The following is a 19,949-nucleotide window of genomic DNA, read 5'->3' on the forward strand; positions in this document are numbered from 1 at the left end:
CTTTGCCCCCAACCACTGTGAGGTCCGGGGTGCCATTCCAGGACCATCCCCTACATCAGTGGGACCTAGTGGGCAGAGTCATGCCTACTCAGCCATTCGGCAGGCACGACTGGGGAAGGCCTGTGACATGGTGCTGTGAGAAGGGAAGTTCACCCTTGATATTCCAGTTGAATTCTCAAGGTCTGAACCAGGGCAGGCACTGGGTGGGGAGGCCAGTGGGATCAGAGTACCGCCCTGTCCCCAGTGACCCCTGCTGCCCCTGTGTGGCCTGAGCCAGCACTGCAGCCGAGGCAGAGGAATCCTCTCCTGGTTTCCACCTCTATCACACAGCATTGGACAGTGCTTCTCTGGGGAGACAAATACCCATACACTATGTGGAGAGCTGACTGCCGGGGGTGGGAAGGTCAGAAAGCTTTCACAGGAAGTCACAGGTAAGCTCAGACAGATCGGAGTGCAGCAGTGGGTGGGCTTTGCTGGGTCACCCAGAATTCTCACTTGACCTTGATGCTACTTGGTCATGTTAGCAAACCAGTTTCACCTAGTGGGTTATTGATTGGCGGTGCCTGCTTGGAGCACTACTGTGATGGCAGAAATCTGCCTGACTACACGAACCAGAATATCTTGAAGGATTGGTGAGGCCTCCTTTGGGCAGAGCTGCAGGGTCATAGACGTTGGAATTAAAGATACCCAGATGGGCTTGGCCATAAAGCAGAAAATGGGAGACTGAAAAATGAAAATTTAATGTTATAGGAAAGCAGATGATTAGGGGCCTGGTTCCGGCAGGGGGGCACCACCCTGTCCCTGGTCTTGGGTTAGCAGACGCAGAAGCAAGGAGTGCAGGGCCCGGCAAACAGGTGTGTACCCCAGACGGCTCAGATGCAGGTAATCGTACATGTCATGGTGGCTGATGGTACCATCTGAGTGCACAAAGCCAGGGTCTGCGTCCAGGAAGTGGGCCCGAGGGTGGCTGGCCAGTGCTGCCCGTACCAGCTCATTCACCCGTCGATTTTTCTCTCGAAGTGGGTTGGGGTGCTGGCCCCGAGGAAGCAGGCCCTGAGGAAGGCACAAGGAGTTGTGAGGAGGCGTCCTACCAGCATATGGGTGTCCTGTTCCCCTGTGCCAGACTTCTCTGTCCCCTATCAGGAAGTCCTAAGCTCCAGAATATGCTAGGGATGGGAAAATGGGGGTTTGGAAACATAGGTTCCAAACTATGGTCAGAGGTGGAACCTTCTAGAAGTAATGGAAGCTAGCTAGCTTCACCCTGGGAATGTCTGTCTTGGCTATTTAAGAAATGTTTTGACTTTTTCAACACCCTGATAGCTCAGTTGGTAAAGAATCCTCCTGCAGTGCAGGAGACCCCAGTTCAATTCCTGGGTTGGGAAGGCCCCTGGAGAAGGGATAGGCTACCCACTCCAGTATTCCTGGCCTTCCCTTGTGGCTCAGCTGGTAAAGAATCTGCTCTCAATGTGGGAGACCTGGGTTCGATCCTTGCATTGGGAAGATCCCTTGGAGAAGGGAAAAGCTACCTACTCCAGTATTCTGGTCTGGAGAATTCCATGGACTGTATAGTCCACGGGGTTGCAAAGAGTCAGACACAACTGAGCAACTCACTTTCAGAGTGTCCAGCAGTCCCTTGGGCAAAAGGGGCTAATTTGCTCCTGAATATGTCCTTAACTACAGCCCTTCTGATGGGCACAGCAAGCTTCAACATGAGATTTTGCCTGAAAGCCACTGCTCTGAGCTGAACTGCCCAGAACTATGCAGCTGTGGCTACACCCGAAGGGGTCCCAGACCTCAGCCGTTTTTCCTCCCCCCCGTCCTCCCCATTCTCTCACCAGCACCACAACCCGCGCCTGGGGCTGCCGCTCGTTCACCAGTTGCACTATGGCCTTGATGCCCCCAGTCACCTGCTCTGCAGTGTGCCCGTGGTTGTTGGTTCCCACCCAGACCACCACAATCTGTGGAAAGAGAGGATGTAGCAGTGGTAAGGTGGGCAGGCTGAGGGCGCTCTGGCTGTCCACCCAAGCCCTGCTCACCTTGGGCCGGATGTGTTCCAGTTCCCCATTCTCCAGACGCCACAGAACATGCTGTGTGCTGTCACCGCCAATGCCAAAGTTCAGTGCGTGCAGAGGGGAAAAGAGCTCCCGCCAGATCTGTGGGCAAGAAGCGGTGTGGGTACAGGGGCATCGTCAGCATGGACCACCGCTCTCTATCCAAAGGTTAACCAAATGTCGTCATGTTAGAGCTTTGCTTTATGAAAGCAGTCTGCTTAAATCTCACCTTAAGCAAACCCCAATATAGTCAAACCCCACTTTACGCAAACCCATCATAGTCTCACTTTCATGAATCCCCATAGAAGCAAGACTCCTTTTAAGAAAACTCACTCTGCTTGAGCCAGGCATCAAACCAACAGCATTCCAGTTGAACCTCACTTTGAGGAAAGCCATGGTTTAACATCCCTTAGTGAATAGGTAGCATAATTGAGCTCCCTTAGTAGAGATCTACCGACCTTCACTTTGTGGAAACAACTATAGCTTTGTGGAAATACATTAGGGCTGTGCGCTGATTTAAGCAAACAAAGAGCCTCATGGTAGGCAATCTTCTTGCAAGAAGCCTCATGTTAAGTCTCACTATACACAAACCCAATATAACAAAAAGCCAGGACAAAACACACTTCCTTTTCAGTGGAACGTGGCACATTACACAGAAATCCTGGGCGCCCGGTGCTACGTGAGGGTATTTCGAGTACCCCACACGCGCTTGGCCCGGGCTCTGGTCCAGGAGTCAGTGAGGGCACAGGCCTGGGTGGGGCAGGAGGAGAGGGACGGGCCTCACCTCGCACTGGTGCATCAGCTGGACCAAGGAGTCACCGATGAAGACGACTTCGGGTTCCTTATCTTTGCTGTCGGCTACGAACCGATGGTGCTTTGGGGACGGAAAGGAGGGGAGTCAATGGCATGCACGCTGCGGGGCCCGCCCCACCCCGCTTCCTTAGGCAGCACCACCTCAACTGCCCTCAGTTTCCCAATCTCGTAGCGAGAGCGGCGGGAACCAGCTTCTCTCCCAAGAGCCTCCCCGCCCTCCCCGCCCCCAGCCCCGGACTCCGGAGTATCGCGGGCGGGGTCGCTCACCAGGGACATCCAGCGCCCATCGCCCTGCACGTCCTGCACCGGCGTGGGCTTGCTGGCTGGGTTCTCGTCTCCACTCATCTTGGCGCCTCTGCTCCTGCAGGACGAGCGAGCGCGGTCGGCGGGAGAGTGTTCCGGGAGGAGGTGGCGCCGCCACGCCCACCCCTACCCCTCAGGCAACAATGGACGGTCCCGAAGCCCGCACTCCCGCGGAGGGCGCGACGGATTCCCGGGCACCGCCCCCTCTCCTGGGGCGGAAACCTTCACTTAGGAGGGGAGGTGGAATTGGGAACCTTCGCTTCCCCCACGGCGGCCGCGCAGTGAGCTCGTCCGGCGCTTCCTGCTCCGGCCGCTCACTCGGGCCGCGGCGGCGGCGGCGGCGGCGGCTGGCGCACCCGGGCACCGGGGGGCGTGGGGCAGGCGAGACCAACCAGCATACCGTGGGGGCGGGGGGAGAAACCACCCTACCGGCGTCACGGGGAGGAGCGAAATACCTGAAAGGCCGAGAGTAGGCGGGGAAAATCTAGCGCCAGTCTTGAGGGAAGAAACCATTTGCTGTAGGGCTAGAAGTGTGGGGAGGGGCCGGTGTGGGGGTGGGGGTGTCTGTGTGTCCCTCATTCACGTGGTGGTGGGGGAGTGAGTGGACGAGTCCATTCCTGGATCCCTTGAGGGGGTGGCTCGTACGCACCTGGCTAGGAAGGGACGCACTCATTTTCTTCAGACGTAGGGGAGAGAAAAGGAGGATGGCAGAATGTGAAAATTAGAGACTCAGCTGTAAGGCGACACTTTAAGGCAGTGCTGGGACTTTAGTGAGCCTCTGTGCTCATGGCCCTCCCCTGCTCAAAAACACCAGTTTTTGTGACATAATAGCTAAACTATGTGTCTTAGCATTACAGACATCACTGACCCTGCAGAGAGGGTAGTAGAAGATGCAAGAAGATAAGGGAAATTAGAGATGCTGCAAGGGCCAAGTCTAGCCTGGCGCCCCTCCCGCGCAGCTCACCTTACAGATCTGTGGCCTCCGCTCCCCTCCCTAAACCTATGGCTGACCGACTTCAGTTGGGTGTGTCTGGGCTCAGAAACCTACATCCATAGCCAAGGTCACCTTAAGTCGCTGTCCCCCACCTCCTGCCCCAAATTAATCTCAGATCTTAAGTCTTACAAGATCTTGTTCTGGGGGACCAGGTGGGGGGGTCCCACCCCCTAAAAATCCTGATCATGTTCCTGTAGCTCCACTCCCAAATGAGACCTTGCTAATTATTCATTCCTTCTAAGAAGGTTGATGCTGAGATACAGAGATGCATTTTATTTTATTGTGTTTATGTTTTGCCTCATCCACTTGCCTCGAACAGGGCCTGACTCAGAGTACCAAGTACTATCTGTGGCTGTTCACAAGTACTTGCTGAATGAGTATTAAATGAATGGGTCTGATTCTGACCTTCTTGTAGCCATGTTGGAGGAGGCAGACTCCAGACACACAACTGAGGGAAGGATCAAGGTTGTGATTAAGAAATGTACAGGGGACCTTTGTGGGAGGAGAAAAAGATGGACTCTGAGGGTGAAGGATTTCTTAGAAGGAGTAGTACCTAAGGCGCTTGGCTTTGTAAGATTGTGAAGTTTGGACAAGCAATATTACCAGCTAATACATAATATAGCTTGTTAGGGTATGGGGAAAACCCTGGTATAGCTCGATTAGAGAGTCTGAGGGGGGGAGTTCACTAGTGGACTAGAGGTAGGACTCCAGGCTTTCACAACCGGGGCTGGGATTCAGTCCCTGGTCAGGGCACTGAGATCCCGCAAGCTGCGGGGGTGGGGGTAGGGGGGAGGAGACTGAGGGGGACAAGTGTAGTGGGAAAGTTTAGAGGCATCCATTCAACAAGCGCTGTTTCAAATTGGATGCTGGCACACCTCATACTTACAGCAGTTATAAGAAGGAGAAGATATCAACTCCATTTTACAGATTAGGAAACTGAAGCTCTGAGCAGTTGCATACTTCCCCAAGGTCACAGAGCTCAAATGCGCCAGTCTGGGCATAGGAACCTAGATAGTGGGGCTCTGAAGCCTAGCTCCAGATGACGACACTATATTGATTCCCTAGGGATAAAGCCTGTTGACAGCGTGGGGACTGACTGGTGTATATAGAGGCTGCTACGGCCCTTCTCCCCCTTGGCTTCACCCCACCTTGCCGCTCTACAGAGATAGTCCCGCCAATAGATGTCTAAACCAATCAGCACTGAGCAAGGGGGCGGGCCTAGTGGACCTAGGCCAATTGGTAGATAGAAGGTGGATAGAAGGTGCTTAGGACAAATGAAAGAGATTTCTGAAAGTGAGGCTGAGAGGGGCGGGGCTATAACCGGCGTCGCGGACAGCTGGCACGTGCCTCTGGGCCTGTGACTCCCCGGAACTGGATGCCAAAGGGCGTGGGAGGGGCTCGCGCATGCGTGCGTGCGTGCGTGCAGGAGGCCTTGTGTGAGGCCCGGAAGAGCGTCAGGCGCATCGAAGAGCTGGGGTCACTGCGGAAAAGAAGCCATTGTCTCCCACAGCCACGTGGAGTGGGCAGGGCGGGGCGGGGTTCGTTGGGGATAGGATAAGGTGAGGTGCCCTTCCCCCACCCTACCCTCACCAACTGTACCCCCATCCCTACTTCACCTGCCTCACCCAGCCTTGCGGTCTACGCCCCTTCCATGACCAGGCCCCAGTCCCTGATAGCTCCTCTGTTGCCCTTTCTGTCCTTCCAAGACTTATTCTGTCTCTGACAGAGACTTACTCTGTCCAACTTCTATTCTCTTTCCTGCCTTTCTCTTGCTACCATCCTCTCCACTTTCTGCATTTTCCAGTACCTCCTCTCCCCCTGGCTTTCTCGTCTGTCCAAAGTCCCTATCTGGTTCACCAGATCCCTCCAGTATGATGACCCCTTTCCCATCCTTCATTTTTAAGGATTTCCTCATATCCTCCTTTCATCTAATCCTTTATCTTCTGACAAATCTTCCCATTCAGCATGACTCCCTTGACCCCATCCTGCCTCAATGACTCTGCCTTTTCCCTCATCTTTCCCTGACCAAGCCTTTTCCAGTTGCTCTCTACCAATCCCTTTCTCTCATTTTGAGTCTCTAAATAGTACTCCCACTTCACCCCAAACCATCTCTTCTCATATGATTACCCTGTCTTTATCTTCCAGGGCACCATGGATCCTGGGGAGCCAGCCCCCAAGCCTTTCCAGCAGCCTGAAAAGCCTGGTCGTGTCCGCCGTCGGAAGACCAGGCGGGAGCGTAATGAGGCCCTGGTGGGCAGTCGGCGGCCGCTGGCCTGTCAGCATCCTCCCATGGCTGGCCGGGATCCACATATGGTACTCCGGAATTCTGTGGCCCCTACTGCCGCCAAGCTCGTGGTCATAACCCAGGGCCGCCTGAGCCGGGACCACCGGGGTCTCTTCAACCATGAGGTGAAATCTCTGGATGTGGCCCGGCTGCTTAGCAGTGGGTCTCTGGAGTCAGCCACCCCTGCACTCACCACCAAGTCCTCCCCAAGCCCAGGCAGGGGCCAACAACCATCCCTACAGTCAAGGGGCAAGGAAAACCAGGTGCCTGGAGGCTCGGGCCCAGGGCCCCCCAGTCCCCCACAGCTCCCTGACTTGGAGCAGCTGCTGGGGGAGCTGCAATGCCAGCTGATTCTGCCACAAGCCTTCCCTAGGAGGAACCTAGTTCAAGAGGCCAGGGATGCTATTGTGGGCACCTTACAGGCCTGCCATGGCTGTGTGCCTGACCTTACCCTGGTGCTCCGGGGCTGCCAGCCACACTTGCCAGGTGAGCTTACCTCCTGCCTCCTAACCTCCGTTTTCCTTTGTCCACTCTTGTTCAGCTGTCCCTCATGCTTCTTTCCTCTGTGCCAGGGACCGAGCCTGGGGCCCCTAAGAGACAAAGGATGACACCTTCCTGGATCAACAGTCCTGAGCAGGCCCCAGGGGAGGGGAGGCAGAGGAGGCGGCAGGGGACAAAGGAGCTCACCTTTGCCGTGCCTCCCACCTCCAGCACTCCTACTGTGCACCGAGTGAGCCTGGCATCACCGAAAGGTCCCTGGGCAACCCCATTATCCTCGTTGCCTTCACCATCTAGGGTGGCCTGGGGCCCCCCAACAGCCTTTGATCTATTGAAAAGCATCTGGCTGGTAGCCACACCGCCCCCTCCCCGGCCTTGGGGTACTGGCCCACCACAACTCCTGCCCCAGCCACCATCACCCTTGTTGCCTCGAAGCTCTGCTTTGGACTGGAGCCCACACCCCCCAGCCCCACGGCCCAGCCTCTCCTGGGTGGTGGCTCAGAGCAGCCCAGAGGCCTGGTCCTTTCCACCCATGAGACTGTACTGAGCAGGCTGAGGCTGGGTTGGCGGCAGGAATCTCCAACTCTGATCACCTCAATAAAGTGTCTTCTTCACAGTCCTCTTGATTTGTAGTGAGTGCCTGGCCCAGGACAGCAGCTTTCCCTAGCTCTGAGTTCTGGGTCCAAAGTGGAAGGGAAGGTACTGTCATTTGTCACCGTCCTCGGCCCAGAGACCTCCAGTCAGTCTAATAGATCCACCCACTAAGGCCAATTTTGTGCTTGACTCTGGTGATGCTGGGGCTCCAGGGTGAGTGAGACTGAGGCTGTGTCCCCAGGGGACTCCCAGTACAGTGGTGAACACAGTTTCAGCCCTTGTGGCATCTGAAAAGGAAAGAAGTCCAGGGGCTGGGGAGTCCAAGGAGGGAGTGATGACTCTGCTCTGCTGACGAGGAGTTGACAAAAGACCCTTGTATTTTTCAAGTTCGGTGGAAATTTGCTAGTAGAGGAGAAAAAGAACATTCCAGGCAATCTAGAAATGCTCCTCTGTGGAACAGCACGTGTAAGGCCCATTCAGCCTGTATCCCTAGACCATGCTGGGACTTAGCATGAGTCACATCTGGGCTCTGCTTATGAGAGGCTTCTGGTCTGGTGGGCACAAGAACAGTGTGTGGGCAGGATCAGGGCAGGAATGGCAGATGAAGCCTGGATATAGTGACAGACTTTTTTCTTTGGTCTACAATATATTTAACATTTTTGAATCAATTATCTACTGTTACAAATCAGTTTGCTTTTTTTAAAAAAATTTCTGGCTTCTTTCTTAAAAAAAGAAAAAAACAACGGAAAGAACGAAAGCAGAGAAACTGGCATATCAGACTTACTCTCCTTCCTGTAGAAAACTGGCTGAAGCTAAGTTGCAGAGGCTCGTTTTTTGTGGGGTCAACACTCTCCATTTCACCCGTTTATGTTTCCTGCTTGGCCTCTTGACTTGGAAAGTTTTTTAAAATGATATTTTGAGGAGCAGCAAATTTTCTGCAGTGGAGGGGGAAGGATGAAGCTAAATGTGTTGCAATCTGATCGGGAAAATGAAGCGGAGGGGCTTGGACTGTACTCGGTAAAGCTTTTCCAGGGCTCCCCATTGCCCACTTGGAAACCGTAAAGTCAGTACCAGGGTGTAGGGGACTGGCTGGGAGATCACACAGGTGTGACTCGGCTGAGGTCTTTTAGGAAGGTTATGGCAATGCTGGGATTTGAACCCAAGCAATTGATTTCAGAGTCTGCTTGTGGGTTTCTTGTAACACCACCCGCTCTGCCTCAGTGACAGGACAGGGTCAGGCAGCAGGGGGTAGTGGTTGTGGCTGAGGGCTCTGTACCACCTCGGAGTTGTGTGACCCAGAACAGGTGGTTTACCCACTCTGCCTCTGTGTTTCTGTAGGAACTTCACAGGGTGCATGGGATCTGGAGTGGCCACAGCTGGTGATGGCTGTCATGGGGGTGGGGATGGGTAATCAAAGAGCTATTTGGGAGCTAAACTGAGGGGAGGTCAGAACAGAGCTGGGGCCTGGGGGTTGTGGGTCATCCTGAGATGGCAGCCTGGAGGAGGATGCTGGACTTGGGGGAATGCATTGAAGTTCATTTCAGGACACCAGGAGCCTGAGGTATCGAGGAGACAACCCAAGGGGAGTACTGGGGCTGAAGACGGGTGGTGCGGATGGGAAAGGGGCGGCCCCTCCCATGGTGATTGGGAAGGGGGCCAGGCCGGGTCATCCCAGAGGAGAAGGCAGGGAGCGCAGTGCCCAGCGGCCCCTTTAATCGGGGCCGCGCGCCAGCCGGCCCGCGCGCTCTCGCCGCCGTCGCCGGGCCGGAGTGGGAGCGGGAGCGGAGCCCGGGCCGGGGCCGGGGCCGGAGCAGGTGGAATGGAGCCCCCGCGCGCGTCCGCTCTGCGCCGCCTGCTGCCGCTGCTGCTGCTCCTCCTGCTGCCGCTGGCCCCCCGCGCCCGGGCCAAGTACGTGCGGGGCAACCTCAGCTCCAAGGAGGTGAGCGCGCCCGGCCCTCCCCTGCCACCCGCCGGGCCCCCGAGGGACCGAAGGGAGAGGAGGGGGGAGGTGCCACCCCGCCCCCTGCCGCCCCTCCCGGAAGGTCCCTGAGAGCCTGGGGGCGTGGGGCCAGGGGCAATGAGAGAGTGGGTCTGGGTTGAGGCTGAGGGGGCCCCGGGGGTAGAGAGGAGCCTCAGGGATTGTAGGAGGGACATTGAGGTCAGAGTTGGGCGAGGAGGGGGGCGGGGTTGGGAGAGTCAGAGTTTGGGGTGGGGGTGGGGGACGCCGAGGTGGTGCTGAAGGGACAGCACTTTTCACTGCAAGAGAGCCTGAGTTCACTCCTGCTCAGGACCTGGAGGGGGCCGTTTGGAATACTCCCCAGCATCTGATGGGCTCTAGGACCACTATGTGTGTGTGTGTGTGTGTGTGTGTGTGTGTGTGTCTGTGACAGAAGATGTTTGGAATACTCCCCAGCATCTGATGGGCTCTAGGACCACTGTGTGTGTGTGTGTGTGTGTGTGTGTGTGTGTGTGTGTGTGTGTGACAGAAGATGTTTGGAATACTCCCCAGCATCTGATGGGCTCTAGGACCACTGTGTGTGTGTGTGTGTCTGTGTGTGTGTGTCTGTGTGTGTGTGTCTGTGTGTGTGTCTGTGTGTGTGTCTGTGTGTCTGTGTCTGTGTCTGTGTCTGTGACAGAAGATGTTTGGAATACTCCCCAGCATCTGATGGGCTCTAGGACCACTGTGTGTGTGTGTGTGTGTGTCTGTGTGTGTGTCTCTGTGTGTGTGTCTGTGTGTGTGTGTGTGTGTATGTGTCTGTGACAGAAGATGTCCAGGATGGGGATCTGGCCCTCCAGGCTTTCTCTGGCACCTGGGAAATGGGAGAAGTGTTTGAAAGGAGGGGAAGAAACATTCAAAGCAGGAATCCTGGAACCAAGGTGAAAGGATAACAGAAGAATTTTGGAGGTGACCTGGTCCCCTTTAGGCTTCTTAGGAAACCAGGAACTCCAGGGTAGGGAAGAAGAGTTGGCGGGGGGGGGGGGACTATGGAATCAAGGAGAGTTCTCAAGGGGCTCAGAAGAAGGTCTGAGTGGGCCCCTTTTCCAGGACTGGGTGTTCCTGACGAGATTTTGCTTCCTCTCGGATTACGGCCGACTAGACTTCCGTTTCCGATACCCTGAGGTGAGCTTTCCCCAACCACTCACCATGCTGAGGCTGGACACCCCCTTGGCCTCCCAAGGCAAGGGCTACCCCAGCTCCCCAACCCCCCACACCTCTGGGTCTGCAGGCCAAGTGCTGTCAGAACATCCTCCTCTATTTCGACGACCCATCCCAGTGGCCAGCCGTGTACAAGGCAGGGGACAAGGTGAAGTCTGTGAGGAGGGTGGAGGGGAGGGGGACAAGGTTGAAGCTGGCCAAGGAGTGACCACATCCCTGCCCTTACCTAGGACTGCCTGGCCAAGGAGTCAGTGATCAGGCCAGAGAACAACCAGGTCATCAACCTCACTACCCAGTATGCCTGGTCAGGCTGTCAGGTATGAGTCCAGCCTGGGGGAAAGGGCAGGTGCTGAAGGTCCAGGTCCCGGCAGGCTTCAGCCTTCGCGTTCCTCCCCAGGTGGTGTCAGAGGAGGGAACTCGCTACCTGAGCTGCTCCAGTGGCCGCAGCTTCCGCTCTGTGCGTGAAAGGTGGTGGTACATCGCGCTCAGCAAGTGTGGTGTAAGTAACTGGAGCTTTCTCCTCCTTGCCTTTCTGCCAACTCCCTCCCTGCCCAGGGCTGCCCCTGCCCCCCTTCCTTAGGCCTCCACACTCCCCACAGGGAGATGGGCTGCAGCTGGAGTATGAGATGGTCCTCACCAACGGCAAGTCCTTCTGGACGCGGCATTTCTCTGCTGATGAGTTTGGTGAGCACGCAGGGACCCAGCATCTCGGTGGGAACCTAGAACTGGGAGCCTGTTGAGGGAAGACCCCTCCTGACTGCAGGGTTTCCTCCTTCTGCCAAATTGGCAGGGATCCTGGAGACCGATGTGACTTTCCTCTTCATCTTCATCCTCATCTTCCTCCTCTCCTGTTACTTTGGATGTGAGTCCAGCCCATGGAGGGGGCGGAGGGGGGGAGAGGGGAGATGGGGGAGGGGGGACAAGGTTGGAGGACAGTCAACCTGTCTGTGTACACCCTTCCCTTACCCTCCTCCTAGATTTGCTGAAAGGTCGTCAGTTGCTTCACACGACTTATAAAATGTTCATGGCTGCAGCAGGAGTGGAGGGTGAGGTTTAGAGTATCTTAACTTTTGAGTTCTATGAGAGGAGGAGGTTAGGGCTCAGTTACCTAGGCCTAAGAAAGGAAGGGCTGGGGTCTTGGATCCTTAGGTCTGAGGGAGGAGGGGCTGGGGGCCTGGACTCCTGGGTCTCAGAGAGGAGGGTTTGGGGGCCTGGACTCCTGGGTCTGAGGGAGGAGGGGCTGGGGGCCTGGACTCCTGGGTCTCAGAGAGGAGGGTTTGGGGGCCTGGACTCCTGGGTCTGAGGGAGGAGGGGCTGGGGGCCTGGACTCCTGGGTCTGAGGGAGGAGGGCTGGGAGCCTGGACTTCAGAGTATCCCAGGAGGTCAGCAGGAGTAGACACTCTAAATCCTGATGGGGATGAATGAAGGGTTCTGGTCATCTGGATCACAGTGCTAGGGAAGAGTGATGCTCTAAAGCCAGTGTCTGTCTTTTCCTCTCTCTGCTTGTCCTCCCCTCAGTCCTGAGCCTCCTATTTTTCTGCATCTACTGGGGTCAGTATGCCACAGATGGCATTGGCAACGAGAGTCTGAAGATCCTGGGTGAGAAAGAGGTGGGCCTGGGAGGGTGTGGGGCTCCTCCCCCAGCCAAGCCCTGCGTCTTAGCTGCCCTCTCCTCCTTCTACCAGCCAAGCTGCTCTTCTCCTCCAGCTTCCTCATCTTCCTGCTAATGCTGATCCTTCTGGGGAAGGGATTCACGGTGACACGGTGCCCACGCTGGGGTGGGAGGGAGCACGGTGGGGATGGGGTGGCTGGGCAGGGGGGCAGGGCAGAGATTGGGTTGGGGGAGGGGTGGCTACCCCCTCCTCTCTGACGGCCCCCACCCCTGCTGTCTCCCCTCATGGCCTGCCGCCAGGGGCCGCATCAGCCACTCGGGCTCGGTGAAGTTGTCTGTCTACATGACCCTGTACACCCTCACCCACGTGGCGCTGCTCATCTACGAGGCCGAGGTGCGTCCCCCTAAAAGCTCAGGCTTTGCTCCGTCCTCCCCACCCCCCAAAGCTTTTAGTGGCCTCTTCCACCTGTCTGCTAGTGTTCTTCCTGGCTCTCTCTCTCCCACTCTGTGGTTTTCCGCCTTCCCATCTGTCTCCCTAAGTGCATTCGCGTCTCTCTACGTGGCTCTCTTCCTCCTCTGTCTCTCGCTGTCTGTCACATTTCATGTTCAGTGTCGTGACTTAAGTTCAGGAGTCACACAGACCTGGAGTCCACTCTGGCTCTCCCCTTTCCCAGCTGGTTGACCTTGACTGATCGGCTTCTAGACCCACCCCTAGATCTGCTTCTTCTGTAAAATAAGGAGGGTCTTACCTACCCCAGGGGGCTTCTCTAGGGCTTTATATTATCACCTTGACTTTGGCCGAAAGGCTTCCTGCTTAGCCTCAGTTTTCCCCTTCTGTAAAATGGGGTGAAAATAAAACCTGCTTCATCAACTTGGTGCAAATGGAAGAACTTAACACTTGGTGGTGTTCAGCTCTGTGCTGGGCCGTGGTAGCAGAGACAGATTCTGTCTTTTCACTCTCCCTCTCTGCGTCTATCCTCTCATCTCCATCTCTCATTCTCCTACTGCTTCTGTCCTGATCAAGTACCTCTGTGCCCTTTGAGGGTATTTGAGGGTGGGGTCTGGGGTCCCTGTGAGGAGGGCCGAAGGTCAGGGCTGTGACCGACCCTCTCCCTTGGGTCCAGTTCTTTGACCCAGGCCAGGTCCTGTACACCTATGAGTCGCCAGCGGGCTACGGGCTCATTGGGCTGCAGGTGGCGGCCTACGTGTGGTTCTCCTATGCTGTGCTCATCTCCTTGCGCCACTTCCCGGAGAAGCAGCCCTTTTACGTGCCCTTCTTTGCTGCCTACACCCTCTGGTGAGATGTGCTGGGCCCCCAACCTGTCCATGCCTTCCCCAGCTCCCCAGAAATGGCTGTCTTCAGCTCAGACCCTCTTCTGGGAGGCAGATGGACTTTCAAGTTAGGCAGCTGTCACCAGAGTCTGCCACTTACACACTGTGTAACCTGGAAACAATTCCTTTCCCAAAGTGGAAAAAAAAAAAAAAGCCTCAGGTTGCCTACCCAGAAAGAGGGATTGTCCAGAGTATTTCCTGCAAATGGGTGTCTTGAGAGTGCATAGGGCAACAGATGAGGGCTTTGAGTGTGGCACATAGGAAATGTCCAACAAAAAGTAGTTGTGAATTTTTTCTTTTAACATAGCATAGCAGTAAAGTTCGGAGAAGGCAATGGCACCCCACTCCAGTACTCTTGCCTGGAAAGTCCCATGGATGGAGGAGCCTGGTGGGCTACAGTCCATGGGGTCGCTGAGAGTTGGACACGACTGAGCAACTTCACTTTCACTTTTCCCTTTCATGCACTGGAGAAGGCCATGGCAACCCACTCCAGTATTCTTGCCTGGAGAATCCCAGGGACAGCAGAGCCTGGTGGGCTGCCGTCTATGGGGTCGCAGGGTCAGACACGACTGAAGCGACTTAGCAGCAGCAGCAGCAGCAGTAAAGTTATGGGCTTCCCAGGTGGCACAAGTGGTAAAGAACCTGCCTGCCAATGCAGGAGATGTAAGAGACACAGGTTTGAACCCTGGGTTGGGAAGATTCCCCTGGAGGAGGAAATGGCAACCTACTCCAGTATCCTTGCCTGGAGAACCCATGGACAGAGGAGCCTGGTGGGCTACACAGTCCAGAAGGTTGAAGAGTGGGATGCGACTGAAACAACTTAGCACACACACACACACACACCAGTAAAGCAGGTGGATTCTTTTAAATGATTTATTTTCTCATATATGCATTTTAAATATTTACTTATTTATTTGGTTGCCCTGGGTCTTAGTTGAGGCATGTGGGATCATTAGTTGCAGCATGTGAACTCTTAATTGCAGCACGTGGGATCTAGTTCCCGGACCAGGGATCAAACTCAGAATTGGGAGTGTGGAGTCTTAGCCACTGGACCGCTATGGAAGTCCCAAGTAGGTGAATTCTAAGCCAGATTGCCTGGATTTAGATCCCAGTTCTAAAGTCTGTGGAGCTTCCCTGGTGGCTCAGATGGTAAAGAATCTGCCTGCAATGCAGCAGGAGATCTGGGTTTGATCCCTGGTTTGGGGATTCCCCGGAGAAGGGAATGGAGACCCACTCTAATACTCTTTTTTATTTTTTTTCCACTCCAGTATTCTTGCCTGGCAGGTGACAGTCCATGGGGTTGCAAAGAGTCAGACATGACCGAGTGACTAACACTTCTACTTCACTTTCTAAAGCTTGTAAACTGTGTGACATTACATACATCAATTAAATTCTCTCTGCCTCAGTTTCCGCACCTGTTTAATAGGGACGGAAATTGTACCTGCCTCATAGAGTCACTGTGAGAGTTACATGAGTGTGTATTCATGAAATGCTTAGTAACAGGTCTGGCATGCAGTTAAGTCCTTAATTGTTATTATCTTATGTTAATTCAGTCATCAAACATCTGTTGATTTCCTCTCAGGTGCCAGAATTTGGGGTGGGGGTAGAACTGAGTTAAATTCAATCTACTGCTTGCCTACCCCCCTCACCACATTTCCCAGGCCAGTGGGATTCCTGTCTCCTTTTAACCTCTGGCTTCTGAAGGTCACACTGGCTTCCCTCCAGTTTGGGACCCACTTGGGGCCTCTGTGTGTGTGTGCATAGCAGGGGATTCGGGGCCATGGAGTGGGGTGGAAGGCAGGGATGGTGTCTCTACAGACCCACCGCCTCCCTTTCAGGTTCTTTGCAGTTCCGGTCATGGCCCTGATCGCCAACTTCGGGATCCCCAAGTGGGCCCGGGAGAAGATTGTCAATGGAATCCAGTTGGGGATCCATCTGTATGCCCACGGCGTGTTCTTGGTGAGGCTGGGCATCCGGGGTGGGAGGCGGTGGGAAACCAGTGGGTGGAGGATGCATGAGGCTGTCCATCCCTGAGCCACCTGAACTTCTGTTCTGAGCGCTTGATCCATTTCCTTCAATTCATCCTTTAGGCATTCAACACACACTTGCTGAGAGCCTGCTGGGTCCTTGCAGGCTGTTCCACTGTATCCCCCAGAGTCCACCCTCTTTTATTCTTCTCTCCTACTTTTGTGTCCTGGGCTCTTCGCCCAGCCCTACTCTCTTTCTTTGCCCCCATCCCCATTTCCATCCTGACCCTAGGTCCCCAGAGTCTCACTTTCCCCTTCTGTATCCCCACTGCCTTCCCTAAGCCCCTTGGTCTCTACTCCCCACCCCCACCCCCACATTCTCCCATCTCTGCCACTCCATCACAGGAAGAAGCCACTGGGTCAGGCTGGGGCTCCAAGGGGCCTAGATCTGAATGGCAGCAGGGGTTACCAGTACCAAATCTGTTCTTTGTGCTGGTTTACATCCTATCTGGCTTTCTGGGAGACAGTCCAGTCCCTCTGTTCATTCATTCTTCCATCCATCCATCAACCATTCAGTGGGTACTTTCTCAACCAGCCTCTGTTTCATGCTGGGAACACCTATATGCCTTTATTTCTGCTGTCTTGTTTACTTGGCAGAGCAACCCCAGGGCAGGATGGATAATAGTCATTGAAACCACTATACAGAGGTGGGAGGCTAAAGCCCAGAGAGGGGAGATGACCTGTCATGCTCCATGGGCATTGGTGGGGGTAGTGGGGTTCTCTAGCAGATCGAAGATCTGGCATAAGTGGGAACCAGACAGGAAAATAGGCATTGCTGAAGGTCCCAGCTCCTGACTTGAGGGGTCCACGAGGCGTGGGAATATACTTTGTTGGGAATATACTCAGCCACTGAGGGAGGGGGCCAGTTTCCCCATGTTCTACCCTGGAACCCGACTTAGGTATAGACTCACTTTCCTGGGATGGTTCCTCTTGAGGCTCTGCAGGAATTCACAGAGGTACAGAGAGAGGCAAAATGTTGAGAATCCACCATTTGCCAGGGCTTCCCAGGTGGTGCTAGCAGTAAAGAACCTGCCTGCCAATGCAGGAGACCTAAGAGATGCAGGTTTGATCCCTGGGTTGGGAAGATCCCCGGGGGGAGGGCATGGCAACCCACTCCAGTACTCTTGCCTGGAGAATCCCATGGATAGAGACTGGCAGGCTGCAGTCCATAGAGTCGCAGAGTCAGACATGACTGAAGCGATTTAGCACACACGCACACACCATGTGCCAGAGTCTGCACCAGTGGTTTTCATTTCCACCCTCTCTTCATTTTTCCATGTAGGCACTGCAACTCCTTTTGTGCAGTGAGGCTCTGGGAGTTTAATCAGTGTACCCCAGATCCCATTCTCAGTGAACTGTGGGGCCAGGAGGTGGGGTGCGGGCTCAGAACACTGGACACAGTACCCTTTCTGCTATACTTCACCTTTGACTAGTTTCCTTCCTAAAAATGCTCACCTTAGCTCAGCACAGCTCCACTACCGGCAGGCATTCTACTGCTCTTTGATTTCAGCTCCTTGTTCACTTCTTCAGCAACAACCGTGGAGGGGCTGAGCTGGGCTCCTGTGTGCAGTGCTAGGGTCACCCCAGTCCCTGCCCTTGTGGCCTGCCAGCTAATTCTGGAGACATCTCTACATTCAACCATTATGTATTGAGAGCTTGTATGTGTCAGGCACTGTTCTAGAAGATGTTGGGGATTCAGCAGGGAAAAGAACCATCAAGTACCTGCCCTCAAGGAGCTAACATTCAAGAGTCTGTCAGTTGCTCTCCAATTGAATTTTCTGTTTATGAAAATATTCTACCATCTGTGCTGTCCCATACAATAGCTACTAACCCCATGTGGCTACTGAACACTTAAATGTGGCCAGTGTGACTGATAAATAAAAGTTTTAGTTTAATTTTGGTTATTTTAAATTTAAATAGCCACATGTAGCTAGTAACTATTGTACTAGATGGGCTTCCCAGGTGGTGCTGGTGGTAAAGAACCTGCCTGCCAATGCAGGAGACCTAAGAGATCCAGGTTCAATTCTCTTTGTGGGGAAGATCCCCTGGAGGAGGGCACAGCAACCCACTCCAGTAGTCTTGCCTGGAGAATCCCATGGACAGAGGAGCCTGGCGGGCTACAGTCCATGGGGTCGAAAAGAGTTGGACAAGACTGAAGCGACTTAGCACACCCACATCCTACTAGATATCACAGGATGCTGCAGCTTAACCATTCAGTGATAACTGGGAGCTCAGGGCTTTGACTGAGGAACCGCCTGCAGAGTAGTAAAGAGTGGTGACGGACTGAAAGTTAGAGCCCAGGACATTGTGAGAGCCCAGAGGAGGTGCCAGATCCAGTTCAACGGTTTCAGAGAAGCGGGGGTATCAAGTGAACGGGGGAATCCTTAGGGCTCCTGTTTATGAAGGCAGCCTGAGGCCTGAACAGCCCTTCTCCAACCTGCGCCTGCCCTTCACCCCAGATCATGACACGCCCTTCGGCGGCCAACAAGAACTTCCCATACCACGTGCGCACGTCGCAGATCGCCTCGGCTGGAGCCCCGGGTCCTGGAGGCAGCCAATCCGCAGACAAGGCCTTCCCGCAGCACGTCTATGGGAACGTGACATTCATCAGCGACTCGGTGCCCAACTTCACGGAGCTGTTCTCCATACCCCCGCCCGCCTCCTGCGTAAGCCCCGCGCCCCTGGCGCCCGAGGAGCTGCTGGCGCCGCCCCTGGAGTACCTGACCCCGCTCCCGGCCCCTCCACCGCCCTCCACGCCCAGGCGCCTGAGCCCACCCCCTGCCTTTCGCAACCCCTGCGCCCCCACGCCGCGCCGCGACCGTCCCCCGGCGCCCGCGCCCACCTTACCAGACTGGGTCCTGGCGCTATTGCGTACGCCCCCTCAGACACCCCGCGCAGTGCCCCCGCCGCCGCTAGCCTTCCGCGGTTCTCCCCCACCTCCTCGGCCGCCGCCGGCGTTCTCCCGGCGCACCCCGACGCCCCCGCTTGAGTACCTGGCCCCACTGCCCAGGCGCCCCTGACTGACCCGTGCGCCCACACCTCGGGAAGGGGGGATCATCGCGGGGAGGGGGACGGGCCTTCGGGGCCGCATCTGCCCCTCCGTGGGTCCAGGACGGCCTCTGATCCTGACCCCCCTCCCAGGCCGGGAAGCAGGTGGAGGAGACAGCGGTGGCGGCGGCGGTGGCCCCGAGGGGCCGCGTGGTGACCATGGCCGAGCCGGGCGCGGCCTCCCCGCCCCCTTCCTCTCGGTTCCCCAAGGCGGCCGACCCAAGCTGGGATGGCCCGACGCCTCCCTACCAGCCGCTTGTGTCCCAGACAGCGGCGCCGCACACCGGCTTCACCGAGTACTTCAGCATGCACACGGCCGGGGGCACCGCACCCCCGGTCTGAGCACCCCTGCCCGCCCCTGCCCCATAGGCCGCGCGCCAGGCTCCGGCCGGGCTCCAGATCCCCTCTCTAACCCGGCCCCAGGGCTTTGCCATCCCCGGCCTTGCCAAACCTCCCCACCCCGCGCGCCCAGGTAGGGGTGCGTAGTGTCCCGCTCCCGCCCAGTCCCCTTTTGACTCTTGTGCCAAACGGTCCCGCGGGAGCCGCTCTCCCCGTCCCCTCCCTCAGCCCCTGCCCCGAGCGGCACCGGATTCTGGGCTCCCGCTGTTCCGTGACCTCCGGCCCCCTGGTCCCCTCCGAGACCTCTGACCCCTCCGGACCCCGGAACACCAGTGACGATCGCCGGGACCCTGCCTGAGGCTCTCCAGGAATCCGCGACCCCGAGCCACTGCTCCCAGGACAGATATTGTGAAGCTACTCTTGACTCTGAAACCTTCCCCTGGATCTCTGTGACCTCGGACCCGTACTCTGCCCACCCCATCTCCATCCCGGAGACCCTCCCTCAGGTCCTTGGCAGAAAGACTTTTTCCCCTTCTTGCCAAAATAAAGAGGATTCGTTGAGTTTTTATCTTTAGGATGGGCTCTTTTACATCTTGATAGTGTTCAGAGACCGGGCTGAACACGAACCGTTCCAGGCTCGGGACCTCAGTGTGCCCAACTGCGAAATGGTATCTTGTGAGGGACCTGCATAACCTGACCTTTTGTTGACCCATAATCGGAGAGCCCTGAAGATATGAATCATCATTTAGCAGAGTCCTCTTACTGTACAGCTTTATTTTTACCTTCTCTGCCCCAGTTATAGGTAGAAGCGCCCTCCAGTGGTCGATGCTTTGCTCAGCCACCTGCACCGGGAGTTCGGGTTACGATTTTAGCACCGCGCATGTGTAATTCTCACTT

At 55.7% G+C, this 19,949-nt stretch overlaps 3 protein-coding genes across 11 annotated transcripts; 2 read left to right on the top strand and 1 right to left on the bottom strand.

Moving 5' to 3' along the window:
* Window positions 1-721: 721 nt before the first annotated feature.
* PAFAH1B3 (platelet activating factor acetylhydrolase 1b catalytic subunit 3) lies at window positions 722-5,334 on the bottom strand. Of its 5 annotated transcripts, XM_081516166.1 has the most exons (7): window positions 5,048-5,334; window positions 3,817-3,843; window positions 3,132-3,225; window positions 2,836-2,925; window positions 2,037-2,153; window positions 1,836-1,958; window positions 722-1,053 (listed from the first exon to the last, which is right to left on the bottom strand). In XM_081516166.1, the coding sequence occupies exons 3-7, from the start codon at window positions 3,207-3,209 to the stop codon at window positions 763-765; spliced, it is 699 nt and encodes a 232-aa protein (XP_081372292.1). In that variant the 5' UTR covers window positions 3,210-3,225; window positions 3,817-3,843; window positions 5,048-5,334; the 3' UTR covers window positions 722-762. The 5 variants fall into 5 exon arrangements, with proteins under 5 accessions (XP_081372292.1, XP_081372293.1, XP_081372290.1 ...); XM_081516167.1 differs by lacking the exon at window positions 5,048-5,334 and having other exon boundaries at window positions 3,817-3,976; XM_081516164.1 differs by lacking the exons at window positions 3,817-3,843; window positions 5,048-5,334 and adding an exon at window positions 3,623-3,705.
* On the top strand, window positions 4,041-7,562 carry PRR19 (proline rich 19). 2 transcript variants are annotated; one of them, XM_081516158.1, is made up of 3 exons: window positions 4,041-4,191; window positions 6,307-6,931; window positions 7,018-7,562. In XM_081516158.1, exons 1-3 carry the CDS (start codon window positions 4,084-4,086, stop codon window positions 7,488-7,490), a joined length of 1,206 nt encoding a protein of 401 aa, XP_081372284.1. In that variant the 5' UTR covers window positions 4,041-4,083; the 3' UTR covers window positions 7,491-7,562. The 2 variants fall into 2 exon arrangements, with proteins under 2 accessions (XP_081372284.1, XP_081372285.1); XM_081516159.1 differs by lacking the exon at window positions 4,041-4,191 and adding an exon at window positions 5,586-5,720.
* A 1,713-nt stretch (window positions 7,563-9,275) lies between these two features.
* Window positions 9,276-19,626, top strand: TMEM145 (transmembrane protein 145). Of its 4 annotated transcripts, none has more exons than XM_081516168.1 (15): window positions 9,276-9,476; window positions 10,584-10,658; window positions 10,765-10,842; window positions 10,925-11,011; window positions 11,092-11,193; window positions 11,294-11,378; window positions 11,485-11,556; window positions 11,672-11,740; window positions 12,213-12,293; window positions 12,380-12,458; window positions 12,607-12,700; window positions 13,431-13,603; window positions 15,477-15,597; window positions 18,125-18,331; window positions 18,807-19,626. In XM_081516168.1, the coding sequence occupies exons 1-15, from the start codon at window positions 9,357-9,359 to the stop codon at window positions 19,053-19,055; spliced, it is 1,692 nt and encodes a 563-aa protein (XP_081372294.1). In that variant the 5' UTR covers window positions 9,276-9,356; the 3' UTR covers window positions 19,056-19,626. The 4 variants fall into 4 exon arrangements, with proteins under 4 accessions (XP_081372294.1, XP_081372296.1, XP_081372295.1 ...); XM_081516170.1 differs by having other exon boundaries at window positions 19,281-19,626; XM_081516171.1 differs by having other exon boundaries at window positions 9,278-9,476; window positions 11,092-11,151; window positions 19,281-19,626.
* The last annotated feature ends 323 nt before the right edge of the window (window positions 19,627-19,949 follow it).

Source organism: Giraffa tippelskirchi, chromosome 7 (genome assembly GCF_054371585.1).
Source record: "Giraffa tippelskirchi isolate mGirTip1 chromosome 7, T2T-mGirTip1v1.2.pri, whole genome shotgun sequence".
Lineage (NCBI taxonomy): Eukaryota > Metazoa > Chordata > Mammalia > Artiodactyla > Giraffidae > Giraffa > Giraffa tippelskirchi.